Source organism: Dendrobates tinctorius, unplaced genomic scaffold (assembly GCF_039654945.1).
Source record: "Dendrobates tinctorius isolate UK_male_01 unplaced genomic scaffold, ASM3965494v1 ptg000033l, whole genome shotgun sequence".
NCBI lineage: Eukaryota > Metazoa > Chordata > Amphibia > Anura > Dendrobatidae > Dendrobates > Dendrobates tinctorius.
This window is the reverse complement of record NW_027361701.1, coordinates 12769108-12783778: the sequence shown is the minus strand read 5'-3', so window position 1 is coordinate 12783778 and position 14671 is coordinate 12769108. Positions and strand designations below refer to the sequence as shown.

At 48.7% G+C, this 14671-nt stretch overlaps 1 protein-coding gene across 4 annotated transcripts in view; it reads left to right on the top strand.

Annotated features, from left to right (window-relative positions):
* Nucleotides 1–4674, top strand: part of EP300 (E1A binding protein p300) — a 311109-nt gene extending 306435 nt beyond the window's left edge. For all 4 annotated transcript variants that reach the window (XM_073572990.1, XM_073572993.1, XM_073572991.1 and 1 more), the window contains exon 31: nt 1100–4674. In XM_073572990.1, coding sequence (XP_073429091.1) covers nt 1100–3253 — 2154 coding nt within the window. In that variant the 3' untranslated portion in view covers nt 3254–4674. The remainder of the gene's footprint in view (nt 1–1099) is intronic.
* Nucleotides 4675–14671: the final 9997 nt, after the last annotated feature.

Here is a 14671-nt window from a genome sequence, read left to right as displayed (position 1 = left end):
AAAGAAAAAAAAAAAAAAAAAAGTCCCAAGTGCTTTGAAATTGCAGGAGGGGGGTGCAATTCCCCAGCTGTCTTTTGGGGTTTGATTTCATGGCAATACCAAAATTTGTATAGTGTTTTTTTTTTTTTTTTTTGGCTTCCTTTTTTTTGTAAGTTGTGGGAAAAACAGTGAGCGTTTGTTACAGGAAGTTTTTTTGTGTTGCCATTTTGAGAAACCTGTTACATTTTCATTTTTGTGTCATTCAAGTTGAGGGCATTTTTTTTTGCTTGGTGAGCTGATGGTTTTTATTGGTTCTGACATTTTAGTTAGTTGCAACTTTTCTATTGCTGCATCTTGCATTTTATGCGGCGTCTCGTCCTATATAAAAATGCAATTCTGGTGGGTTTTTTTTTTTCTTTTTTAATTCTTTGGCACTCACTGATCTGGTTAGTTAAGAATTTATATCTAACATGTACAGGCGCAGCAAATGCCACACGTTTTGTGCAATTCCTTTACAGTCTTTATTTTTAATAGAAGAGAAGGGGGTGATTTAAATGTAATATTCATTTTTTATTTTTTTTTCTACGTACTGCTTGTCACCTTGGGGGGACTTGGACCTGCAATCAGCTGATGACAGGGTCCAATACAGACCACCCCATGGATCAGCTGTTTTGATGTAACTCAGGAACAGAGCAGAACACCATAGCTCCATTTTCTGTGTAGAGGCCATTCCCTGGAACTATAACCCTGCTCTTCAGTAGGAGCTGGGCTGCAGTATCTAAGAATAGCATCTACAAATTGAGGGGTGTTCAGCTCCATTCACTGTTTACATCACGCACTGCTGAAATCAGCTGATGGATGGGAGTCTGCTGTCAATATAGTAAGGTTGGAAAACCCCTTTAATATACAGCTGAGAGAGAACTTTATAAATTGAATTCATATTGATATACTAAGTTTGCCAAAATGATTTCATATGTGCCATTACAAAAAAAAGTTAGCATGTTGAAAATTGGGTTCTTAAAGTAATTTTGCTTTTTTGCATTTCTCTCATTTACTGTAGTTGCATATTTCTTTGCAATGTTTCTAGTTTACTTTTACTGATCTAGTTTTTTTTCTTTAGGATTATGATTTGTGCATTACTTGTTTCAATACAAAAACCCATGAGCACAAAATGGAGAAACTTGGGCTTGGTTTGGATGATGAAAGTAACAACCAGCAAGCAGCGGCGACACAAAGTCCTGGAGATTCTCGTCGACTAAGCATACAGCGTTGCATCCAGTCTTTGGTTCATGCTTGCCAGTGCCGTAATGCAAACTGTTCTCTGCCATCATGCCAGAAGATGAAAAGAGTGGTTCAGCACACAAAGGGCTGTAAACGGAAGACAAATGGTGGGTGTCCGATTTGCAAGCAACTCATTGCTCTCTGTTGCTATCATGCTAAACACTGCCAAGAGAACAAGTGCCCTGTGCCCTTCTGCCTCAATATCAAGCAGAAACTACGGCAGCAGCAATTACAGCACAGACTTCAGCAAGCCCAAATGCTGCGGAGGCGTATGGCAAGCATGCAAAGAACAGGCGTGGTTGGCCCCCAACAAGGACTCCCATCACCAAATTCTGCTGGCCCAACAACACCCACTGGACAGCAACCTCCAACGCCACAGACCCCTCAACCCCAGTCCCAACAGTCATCACAGCCACCGCCACCTAACAGTATCCCTCTATACGGTATAACGCGTACTCAGTCGTCCAGTAGTATATCACAAGGGAAGGCAGCTGGACAAATGACTCCCCCTACACCACCCCAAGGAGGGTCAGCACAGCAGCCTGGTCCTCCACCAGCTGCTGTTGAGATGGCCATGCAAATACAGCGTGCAGCCGAGACACAAAGGCAGATGGCAAAGACTCAAATTTTCCCACGGCCCATGATAAATCCTCACCAGATGCAACCCATGCAGCCAATGGGAATAAACTCACAGCAAGGTCCAAGAGGACCAAGTCTTATTGATTCTGGAATGAGTCCAGCTAGCATGCAACAGCCTCCACAGCAGCCACAGCCTCCATGGGTACAAACTGGCCTTGGTCAACCCCAAACAATGCAGCCAAACATTCAGAGAACACCTGTTATGCCTGTACAACAGGGGCAATCAATAAATATGCCTCCCCAGGCAGGTATGGGACAGGTACCTGGACCAAGCCAAGTTAAACAAGGTTCCTTGCCACAAGCTGCCGCCCTTCAAAACCTTCTGCGTACTCTGCGGTCCCCAAGTTCACCAATGCAACAGCAGCAAGTGCTGAATATCCTGCATTCTAATCCACAGCTTTTAGCAGCTTTTATCAAACAGAGGGCAGCCAAATATGCCTGCAACCAACCCCCACAAGGTGTCGGTAACATGACAGGAATGCCATCTCAAATTCATGCCAATGCAGGACTACAGGGCATAAATCCAATGCAAGCCGTAGGACCACGGCCTACCATGTCCCAACCATCTCAGGCGCCTCCTCAGCAGCCACCCCAGCAACCCCCACCTTCACAAACTGGTCTAGCAGGGATGAATTCACAGAGCCAACAGGTGAATATGAACCACGCTGGAATTTCCCCACAGTTCCGAGAGATGATTCTTAGACGTCAGCAATTGATGCATCAACAGCAGCAGCAAGGAGCTGGTCCTGGAATGGTGAACCACAATCAGTTTCAGCAGCACCAAGTTATGGCTAGTTATACACAGCAACAACGACTTCAGCACCATATGCAGCTGCAACAGGGTAGCATTGGACAGATGAGCCAGGGAATTCCTGGAGATGCTGGCAATAGTTTGCAGACCTTTCAGCAGCGTCTTTTGCACCAGCAGATTGGCTCTCCAGCACAGCAGAATCCTATGAGTCCACAGCAACATATGTTGCCAGGCCCTGCCCAGTCACCCCACCTCCAAGGCCAGCAACTTCCACCTTCATTAAGTAACCAGGTGCGTTCTCCACAGCCTGTACCATCTCCACGCCCCCAGTCCCAGCCCCCTCATTCTAGCCCATCGCCACGCATGCAGCCCCAACCTTCCCCTCATCATGTTTCTCCCCAGAACAGTTCTCCACATCCGGCCATGGTAGGTGTTGGACAAGGGAACCCTATGGATCAAGGACACTATGGGAGCCCAGATCCCTCAGCTATGCTATCCCAGATGGCTGGCCTTCATGGAGGGGGAATCTCTGATCTGGGTTTGAGTGCTGACAACTCGGACCTTAATCCCAGCCTTTCACAGAGTACACTAGACATCCACTAAGAATTGGGGACTAAAGGAAGTCGCACTTCCATCCTTCTTTCCGTCAGCTAAGACTGTGTAAGAAATCCAGAAAAGAAAAACAAACTTATTTTCTTCTCAGAATGACTTTTTATACTGAAGAACAGCTGTGTTTCTCTTTTTGTGGATTTTGGGAGGGAAAAAGGGCTTGTGGGTATTTTCAGATTTTGATTTGTTTTTCATATTTTTTTTTTAATTTTCCAGAGACGCTGTGCAAAGGGTTAAACAAAAGACCTGCAGAGTGGGGAGGGGCATATATTAATATTATTGTTATTACAAAGAATATATTTTCAGTGGCTGTGCCAGCCTCTCAATATCTTCCTATTGATGATGATGCAGAGTATTCCCTAACTCCTGATCTTCTACACACCTAACATGACTATCTGTTTTTATGTTGTGAATTTTGGTTTGTCTTATATTTTCTTAAATTAATGAAAATGAAAAATGTTGACTGTTTTTATTTGGTGTTGGACGGTTTTTGTAAAGCCATTCTTTATCCTGTGTTGCCATCCTTGTCTCAGTTGTCTTTAATCCACATTAATACAATTCTTTCAATGGCCGCAAATTGCACTCAACACAGGGCTCATAATCTTTCCAGGTGCTGTGATTTTATTACATATATTATAATATTTTATGTAAAAAATATTATATTATACTTGACTCCCATTTATAGGAATCATGAATCACAGTTGAAAGGTTTTTGTATGGTCATTTGCCGTATTACAGGGCACAAATTGTTTAAAATTAGTGAGAAGGGACTGCTGTGCTCCAAACAGAGGTTTTCAGAGGATGGTTTATAAATAACTAAAGTAGCCCCACCCTTTTCTGTGCTGGGAGCTGATTGGGTACAAGGCATAAGAAAAATGTACATTTTCACCCTTTAGCCTTTTCTTTTTTTTTCACCTTTTACAAAAGAAGCCCAGAAAAATATTCTGTTAAGGCAAGTATTTGCAAGCTAAATGGTGTTACATACATGTTTCAAAGGGGCATCAAGAAGAAATATTTTGTTTATTTTACTATATTATTGCACCATCCAGGCCAGATGTACTATATTTATTGGACTGTAGATTCTGGAAAAGGTTAATAGTTATTATACACTTTAAGTTTTGGGTTTCCCATTCATGTTAACTAACATCTGAGTAAGAGAACGGAGAATGCCAATGTTCACCATAATGCTGATCATAACTGTTCAATCCTATCTCCTTTGGAAAATTTGTATATGGAGAAATAGGAAAGAGACTCTTTTCATGTCTCCCCCTCCCAACCCCCTTTTGATAACGTGGTGTTAAATGGTGTAAATCATGCGATGAACCGGGCTCTCCTAAATACAAAATTTAAATCACTGTACAAATTGTTGCATTTCATTTATTACTTATTGTTAAATAAACTGTGTGAGACAGATACTTCTGAGCAGTCTTATTTCTACTATGGTGCAGATACTGAGTAATTTTAGTCTGGCATGAATCTGTTCTGCTATTGCTCTGTTTCGTAGTCTGTAGAGAATCGATTATTAGATCTTTATCTTAATGCTCACCACCAACATGTAAGATAACTAAAGTGGTCAACTTTGGTCCTCAAGAGGTTAAATGAATGTTTTAGAGAAATTAACGACACCTGGTTTAGGGCTTGAGCAGATGTGCATTACTCGTAAGTAAGGTTGATCAAATAGCTTCAGATAAGAGCTTATCCGAATAGCTATAGTTCTTACCAAATGAGCTGGAGAGGGAACCTGGCTTCCTGATCGCTCCGGCTGAACAGCTGTTCGGCTCCGCAGCTGCACGTGTCACAGCTGTGTGACAGTTACAGCACATGCATTGAGAACCCAACAAACAGGCTCTCCAATGCATATGCTGTGACACAGCCGCGACACATGCGGCTGCGGTGCCGATCAGCTGATTAGTCGGCGTGATCCAGAAAGCCGGGTTCCCTCTGTAGCTTATTCATTAAGCACTATAGCTTGCCGATTAAGGGGGAACCCGAACAAAAATTGGCTCAACTAGCACTCGGAAGCTGTGCACAGGCAGCCTTGCTGCCAGGAGGGAATAAACTGTATTCCTACCGGCAGTCTCAGCTTACAGTCATGATGGCTTGGCTACAGTCACCAATTAGTACATAGTGAGCGGTGGCTGTAACCACGCTCTGCCCTATGACTGACAAGCGGCTCTGCAGTGCATCAGTGCAGAGGAATGTGTGAGTCAGTGCCAGGGTGTGGTTACAACTGCTCACCATGTACTAAGCGGTGACTGAGGTCGCTTCTGAACTACAACTGAAAACCAGAGGCTGCTGGGAGGAATAAAGTTAATTTCCTCCCATCAACAGGGCTTTAAGTGCGGCTGCTGCACAACTTGACCCCATATTTTCAGGTGTATAGTTTTTTCTCCGTCTCATTGGGGGACACAGGTACTGTGGGTGTATGCTACCGCCATCTGGAGGCTGACACTAAGTAAACAACACAAGGTTAGCTCCTCCGCCGCCGCATACACCCTCGCCCTGATTGCAGGCGGAAACCAGTTTTATGCTTGGTGTCCTTTGGAGGCACACGTGTCTGGTTTTCTCCAGACTTCTTTTTTTTTTTTTTTTTTTTTTCTCCTTCTCTTCCATGAAGATAAGACAGGGGCGACGGACCCTATTGAAAGGGTCCGATCTCCCCAAACCAACAACGGGCGAGCACGTGTTGAGTATCGTCTCCACGTATCCTTTCCCGCAACGTGGTACATATCTGGGCCATTTTCCCCAGACTTTCTTTTTTTTGCTATGAAGATTAGACAGGGGCAACAGATCCTATTGAAAGGGTCTGATTTCCCCAAACCAACGGGCGAGCATGTGCGAGTATCCCTCCACGTACCCTCCCGCGACGTGCGACACGATGCCAGACTTAGCCCTGACCACCCCTAGGTATGGAAACCATGGGCTGTACAGAGGCACAAGACTAGTCCGTGCGGCCCCCACTGCTCCACCAACGCTAGACGGCGGTGCTGCAAGGCGGCGGACGGTCCCTCTCCTCAGCCCTGTAAGGAGGATGGAGTTAGGGTGCCTGCACCATCCTGGATACCACCCCCCTGTCCCTTCTACCTGATCAGAGAAGTTGCAGCTGCCAGATTGTATGGATGAGGTGGCCAGGGAGGCCCCAGCGGCGTCCAGAGGGCCGAAGCCCTTATCTTCAAGCGGTCAGCAGGGGCTGACAGGAGTCCCGGCATAGGCCCTCTCCTCTTCCCTTCCAGGCCCCCCCCAGCAGTCCCTCATGCGTTACTGTGGCGGTGCGCCGTGTCTGATGCCGCCGGCTCCAGCCTTACTATCCGGCGCCCTGCCCGCCGCCACCCCCGTCGCGGGCATCAAAAAGCCAGCCTGCGGCTTCGGCCAGTGGTAGGCCACGGCCGAAAGTCCCGCCCTCCCGGCGCAATGTCACTTCCGGCGGCCCGTCCTCGAGCCTGGGCGGACGCCGGATAAATTGAGGCCCCGGCTTCGCTTCAGGGTAGGCTGCGACCGGAAAAGAGCGGTCGGCCTGCCCTCAGGACTGCGCATGGCAGGAGAGCACGTGTGGGGGACACAGGATCAGGTAAGTGCGTACCAACTGCGAGAGGCACGCTACAGCAGCCAAGGGTGCTCCCACCACAGCCCCTAGCAGAGCAGCATTGAGACCGGGCGGATACAATATGGCTGGGAAAGGGAAGATGCACACATTCCTATACGCTGCATGCATCGCCTGTAGGGCCTCATTTCCGCGGGTGCAGAACAATAAATTATGCGAAGCCTGCGCCCAGGAGCCCTCCCCTGTAACCGAGCCCAGGGATTCAAATCCTCCGGAAAGGGCCGTATCGCTATCGCAGGCTATGGCGTCGCTAACAAAGGCGATAGTCTCTTCACACCCCAGATAGGGGCAAGGATAGTGGCTCGCCGATCTGGGAGGGGTCCTCCACCTCACAAGAGCCTCCGGCCTGCAGGGGCCGCTCTCATTCCAAGCAGGCGCAAAGGAAACAAACCCACATGGCGTCTCCTGACTCATCCGGTGCCTCGGCATCCGTGAGTTCGGCATCACGCTTGCCTTCACCAGTCTGGAGCGGGCAGAGTTCAGATTATGACTCAAACGAGCCGCTGGACCTAGATACCCTGGGGTGTCGGGAAACAGTTGACAGCCTCATTGATGCTGTTAAGACTTTGGGGGTTGAGGATGACATCACCTTGGCTTCAGGCCATAAGGTATCCTTTAAGCGGGCTAAGCGACTGTATAGAGTGTTTGGCTCTCACCCAGAGTTTGAGGACATAGTGCAGCGTCACAGGGAATGGCCGGATAAGGCGTTTCTCAGGTCAGAAGATGATAGAGGCAAGATATCCGTTTGCTCCAGAGCTCTGTAAGAAATGGGCAGAATCCCCGGTGGTGGATCCACCAGTGCCATGCTTGGCCTCGAAATCCTTGTTATCTGTACCTAGCGGTTCTATCAAGGACCCCACTGATCAGATCATAAAGTTTAGCGCGCTCAGTTTTTGAAGCATCCGGATCAGCATTCTCTCCCTTGTTCGTGGCAACGTGGGTAGCCAAGGCCATGATGTCTTTGTCAGAATCATTGAACAAGGTCTTGCAGGATAGAGACCTGCCTACAGGGGTATCAGATCACGAGTCAAATCGCTATGGCTGGTGACTACTTAACGCTTCCTTGGATGCGGTCAATTGTGCCGCACTTGCGGCCACAAATGTGGTAGCCATTAGGAGGTCCCTATGGTTAAGGACATGGCGGACCAATTCAATTTCCAAGAAGTCGTTGACTTCCCTGCCTTATCAGGGTGGCCGCCTGTTCGGAGAAAAATTAGACCAACTAATCTCCGATGCTACAGGGGGAAAAAAGCAGCTTCCTCCCGCGCAAAGGGTCAAGCAGCCGTTTCGCCAAGCTCAGGCACGGTTTTGGGCCTTTTACAACCCCGGGTGGACAGCAGCGGCCAGCTCTGTCGCTCCAACCAGGATAGGGAGCGACAGGTCTCATATAGAGCCAACCCATTGGGTAGAATGCGGGCTCGTCAGCCCAGGGCGAGGGGAGCCAGGGCTCAGAGAGGTTCAGCTAAATGACTCTGAGTACTTTTTAGGCGACATCAGCAGAGTTGGCAGCCGCCTGCTCCACTTTCACCATGTCTGGGTCGCGGTAGCACTCAACTCATGGGTGGCAGAATTGGTGTCCTCAGGGTACAAGATAGTTTATCAAGTATCCCCCAAAACGATTTTTTTCTGTCCCGACTTCCCAAAGTGGATCCACGGGCAAGGGCGTTGCTAGGGGCCATCAATTCACTCCAGCACAACGGAGTCATTGTTCCCGTACCAGAGCGCGAGAAGGCTCAGGGGTTTTGTTCCAATCTGTTTGCGGACCCAAAAAAGACGACAGTCAGGCCGGTTTTGGACCTGAAGCTCCTGAACAAGTTCATCAGGGTCAAACATTTCAGAATGGAATCTCTCCGTTCAGTTATATGAGCCATGGGCCAAGGAGAATACTTGGCCTCTATCGACATCCAGGATGCCTACCTGCACATCCCCATTTTTCCTCCGCATCAGAGGTTTCTGCGGTTTGCCATCAATGGCCGACATTTCCAGTTTGCAGCACTGCCCTTCGGGGTAGCCACTGCCCCCAGAGTGTTCACAACGGTAATGGCAGTCGTCATGGCCGTCTTACACTCGGGGCATAGTCGTCTTACCATACTTAGACGACCTTTTGGTGAAGGGCCCCTCATTTCTGGCATGCGAGGAGAATGTCCGCATCACGCTAGATACCCTCTCCCGCTTAGGGTGGTTGGTCAACAGGAAGAAGTCATCCCTTGTCCCAGCCCAGATTATTTCCTTTTTAGGGATGATCTTCGACACCTCCTGAGGGTTGGTAATTCTCCCTCAAGACAAAGCCCTAGCGCTCCGGCAAGGAGTCCAGAAGCTTCTACAGCCAGTCCCACACACCATTCGGTTTGGGATGAGGGTACTAGGGAAGATGGTGGCAGCAATAGAAGCGATTCCATTTGCCCAATTTCATCTTCACCCCCTACAGCACGCCCTCTTGTCAGCCTGGTACAAGAACCCATTCACGCTAGATCATCAGTGGCGGCTATCCTCGCAGTTCAGGCAGTCGCTAAGGTGGTGAACGATCAGGTCCTCCAGGGGAAACCCTTTCCCTCGGATCAGTGGCTAGTGGTCACAACCGACGCCAGCCTCCTCGGCTGGGGAGCAGTGCTCCGCCCCCACTCGGCCCAGGGGCAATGGTCGCAACAGGAAGCACGCCTCCCGATCAGCTTGTTGGAAATACGAGCGGTCTGGCGGGCACTGCAACATTTTCAGCATCTTCTAGCAGGACGTCCCGTCCGGATTCAATCGGACAACGCTACGGCGGTAGCTTACTTAAATCAAGGGGGCACGCGCAGCAGGGCAACCATGCGCGAGGTAGGACACGTGCTTTGCTGGGCCGAGAGAAGCCATTCGGTAATATCGGCAGTCCACATCCTGGGCGTGGAAAATTGGACGGTGGACTTCCTCAGCTGGCAGAATGTCACGTCGGGGGAATGGTCTCTGCACCCCGAGGTCTTCCAGCAGATTTGCCAATGGTGGGGAACACCGGATGTGGATCTGATGGCCTCCAGGGTGAACGCCAAGGTGCCCGTGTTCGTCGCTCGGGACCCGCGAGCTATCGCCATAGATGTGTTTGTTCTGCCATGGAACCAATTTCGCCTTCCATACTTGTTTCCCCTGCTGCCGCTGCTCCCATGGGTCATCAAGAAGATCAAAACAGAAGGGGTTCCAGCAATTCTGCTGGCCCCGTCGGGCTTGGTACGCAGATCTAGTGCAGCTGCTCGCCGACGTCCCATGGCGACAACCAGAGCACCCAGATCTACTGTCCCAGGGCCCGATCTTCCACCCAAACTCAGGGGCCCTGTGTTTGACGGCATGACCGTTGAATCTTGGATTCTGACCCAGGCTGAGTTCAGCCGCAATGTGGTAGCTACAATGATTAGCGCCCGGAGGGTTACCTCTGCGAAGATTTACCATCACACCTGGAAAGTCTTCTTTCCTTGGTGTCGAGATTGTGGTTTTTCTCCACTGACATTTTCGATTCCCAACATCTTGGCCTTTCTCCAGTCAGGCCTAGACTCAGGTTTGGCCCTGAGCTCCCTTAGGAGGCAGATATCGGCATTGTCCATCCTTTTCCAGCAAAGAATTGCTGCCAATATGCAAGTGAGGACTTTCATCCAGGGAGTCTCCCACTTGGTACCGCCCTAAAAGGTGTCCCTGGACACCTGGGACCTTAACCTGGTCCTGAATGTTCTGCAGGAAGTCCCTTTTGAACCGCTACAAGATATTCCTTTGTCGTACCTTTCCTGGAAAGTAGTGTTCTTGGTAGCTATAATTTCCATTAGGCGAGTCTCTGAGTTGTCTTGACGAGCACCGTTTCTCACCTTCTACAAGGATAAGGTGGTGCTCAGACCAGCTCCCCCCTTTCTGCCGAATGTTGTGTCCTCATTCCACATTAATGAGGATTGTCATAATCCAGCGTGGATCTGACAGTTTAAATGGATAAGTGAACTTTTTTTCCTTCGGCTAGGTGCCAAAGTGATGTGATTGCCCCCGGTGGCCATTAGAATTATTACACGTGGTGTCATTCATTCTAAGTTGCCCCGGTGGTGAGTTGTAGTGCACTTTAGTTTCTTTGGTTTAGTGCACGTAATTATAAAATCAGGTGTGAGGCTCTATAAAAGAGAGCCAGGTGTGTTCAATCACTGTTGGTGATATTGTGTGTTTAGTCATTCACATGGAAGCCTGGGTGAAAGAAGGATCTGAACATGAGTCCTGCGCAGCCCAGCCAGAGGGGACGAGTGGCAGCTAGGTGGTCTGCAAGAAGGGCTGGCATGGCGTGGTGGAGTCACAGTTTATGGTGTCGGCAGGAAGTGCTTGCATGGCTTGGAGTGACGACTATGGAGAGAGTTGCACTCAGCATGCGGGACTTGGTTGCTGAGAGCTGGACTCGAGTATGCTTGACTTTTTGGGACGGAGCTGAACTCATCTTTGCGACTCTGTTACTGGACAGCTGCAACTGGTGGTGGACTCTGCTCCAAGGCTGCACTATGGTGAAGGATCCAGTTATGGTGATGGATCCGGGTGGAGGAGAAGATGCACACAGGTGGTGGGCTCTGTTGCTAGGAGCGTACGCAACAGAGCAAAGCTAAGTGGTGTTCCCCCTGTATTGTCATTTTCCCTAATGTGTGTTTAGTGCAGTGGTGGGATTAGTTTCCGCACCAACCAATTCCCTAGTTAGGGTTTAGGGCGAGCTAGGGTTTTTAGGTTCCTGTGCGTCGCCCGGTGTGGAACCGTCATAGGGAACGTTAGGAGTGCAGGGACACTGGCTCAGGGGAGCACAGGAGGTCTCCACTTCTCTATTCCCTATTGCAGGGCCCACCATTGTTAATGTTACCCAGGTTCCCCTTTATTATTTAAATTCGCCTTACTGGAGGCGGGGTTTCCAGACTACTGTATGTATAACGTGTAATACCTAAATTCGCCAGTTGGAGGCGGCGTATCCAGCTGCACGTTTTATTATTTAAATTCGCCCCACTGGAGGCGGTGTATCCAGGTTCACGCATGTCATGGGTTCGTCTTGCGGTACTCGCTGCGTCCAGACACGTGACCGTGACAAGGATATTGTCTTGCCCTCGTTTTGTCCAGCGCCAGTACATCGCGTGGAAAAAGCTCTTCACACGTTAGAACTGGTGAGAGCTCTCAGGAGGTACGTGGCGCGGACGGCACCCTTTCGTCAGACGGATGCTCTGTTCGTGCTCCCCGAAGGGCGCAGGAAGGGACTCAGCCTCAAAATCGACCATAGCCAGATGGATACGTCTAACTATTCAGGAGGCCTACCGCATCAGGGGTGCGCCGGTTCCAGCAGGGATCAGAGCACACTCTACTCGGGCAGTGGGTGCCTCTTGGGCGCTTCAGCACCAGGCTTCGACAGAACAGGTGTGCAAGGCAGCGACCTGGTCCAGCCTGCACACATTTACTAAACATTACAGTGTCCATACTCAGGCTTTGTCAGATGCGAGCCTAGGTAGAAGGATTCTCCAAGCAGCGGTGGCGCACCTTTAGACAGGAAGTGCATGTGGCTCGGTTTGGCGAGTCAACTTCCCACCCAGGGACTGCTTTAGTACGTCCCACAGTACCTGTGTCCCCCAATAAGACAAAGGAGAAACATGGATTTTTGTGAGAACTCACCGTAAAATCTCTGAGACGCTCAGCACCCACCCTGTTAGCCAAGTTGGCTCTGGTTTACTTAATTAATCTGCATTTTTTTGTTGATGTCAGGGGGGATCTTTTCCAGACATATTATCTGCATTTAAGGCTGTTTTTCGTTATTCTCCTACTGCTTTTGCACTAAACTGGTTTCCGCCCGCAATCGGGGCGAGGGTGTATGCGGCGGCGGAGGAGCTAACCTTGTGTTGTTTACTTGGTGTCAGCCTCCAGATGGCGGTAGCATACACTCAGTACCTGTGTCCCCCAATGAGCGTCTCAGAGAAAAGGATTTTACGGTGAGTTCTCACAAAAATCCATGTTTTTCCTTTAATCCATGACAGCACCACCTGAGAGAGGGGATCCGCCCATCAGGGACAGGAAGCCTGCAGAATATAAGGGCGGAAGCTCTCCCCTCTCCATGGAGGTTCCGCAGTGGGTCTATTGGGGACTGCACAGGCAGCAGCAGCACCTCAGCATCTGGCTGCCATCACGGGGCACGCTGAAGGACTTTCCCTGATGACGAGTGTCCCTGTGACATGGTACCTTGAAGTGTTGAAGTACTCTCGGGACAGATCCAGATAAGGTGGCCATTATGGGGGGAAGGTGTTGTCAAGTCTTGTCCCGCATTTAAATTAGGTTTAAGACTGCTGGAAGAGTGGTGACAGCTGCTCCATGCCTAACCTGAAAGTGCCAAAAATGCAGCTGCAGGTCCAGCAGCACTCACGACCGAAGTAGCAGCAGCAATGATTACGTAGCAGTGGCGTTTGTACTGAAATGGGAAAAATAGTAGAAGTGTCAATAGGTCTAGCCAGCAAAGCCTCCACGGGAGATCACTTTTGTAATCTGATTCTGCCTCCAGATTCAGTACATTCACTAATTGCTGTTTGGTAAGTAATCTTCGTGAAAGTTCAATTTTCTAACATGCCATTCTCTTGTTTGCTTATTTGATGCCTAAGAAATGCATAGCTAAACTCAAACATAGTGTGCATTGTGCGGAGAGACATGTCCAGCTTGTGGCTTGCAAAAGTATTCACTCCCTTGGCACAACCTGGAACAACCAATGTTTTGCTTTTTTTTTAGGGTCTGGATCATTTCATGTGAAAAACATGCCTGCAACTGTGAACATTTGGTTTTCTTTTTATTGTAAAGCAGTCAACAAATAGAACAAAATTACTAAAAACTTCACTGTGCATAACCCCCCCCAATGTCAGTGCCTTGTAGAGCCTCCTTTGCGGCAATTACAACTGCAAATCGCTTTGAATTTGTCTAGGATTTTGCCATTGGGATTTTTGCTCATACCTCAAGGCAAAAGCTGTTCCAGCACCTCCAAGTTTGCTGTCGACGAGATGTAATAGTCTATCTTCAAGTCTGACCACAGATTCTCAATTGGATTAAGGTCTGGGCTTTGACTAGACCACTCCAAAACATTTAAACGTTTCCCCTTAAACCACTCGAGTGTTGCTTTAGCTGTATGCTTTGGGACATGGGCTTGTGGAAAGGTGAACCAGATCCCAGTAACAAATCACTGACAGACTGAAACAGGTTTTACTCAAGAATATCCTTGTATTTTGTACCATCCACTTTCCCTTTGATTCTGACAATTTTCCTGTCCTTGCTGAAAAACAGCCCCACAGCATGATGCACATCACCATTTTTCACTGTGGGTATGGTGTTCTTGGGGTGGCCAGCTGTTTGGTGCCAGACCTAGCATTTACCTTGATGGCAAAAAAGTTCAAGTTTGGTCTCATCTGACCACATCACCTTCTTCCATACTTCTGGGGAGTCTCCCACATGTGTTTTGGCAAACTCAAAGCAAGCCTTACAATTTGTGTGTACATAAAAGCTTTTTTTCGACCCGCTCTCCTATAAAGGCCACCTCAATTGAGTGTACAGTTTATTGTGGTCATATGGACAGATACTCCAGTTTCTGCTTAGGAACTCTGCAGCTCCTTTAGTGTTACCTTTGGTCTTTATACTGCCTCTCTGATTAATGCCCTCTTTAACCCAGACTGAGCGTTTTGGTGGGCGGCCCTCTTTTGGCAGGTTTGTTGTGATACAATTTTCTTCCAATTTGATGATAATGGATTTGATTTTGCCCCGGGGAATCATCAGAGGTTGGGATATTTTTTTTTTCTAACCCAGCCCTGACTTGTACTTCT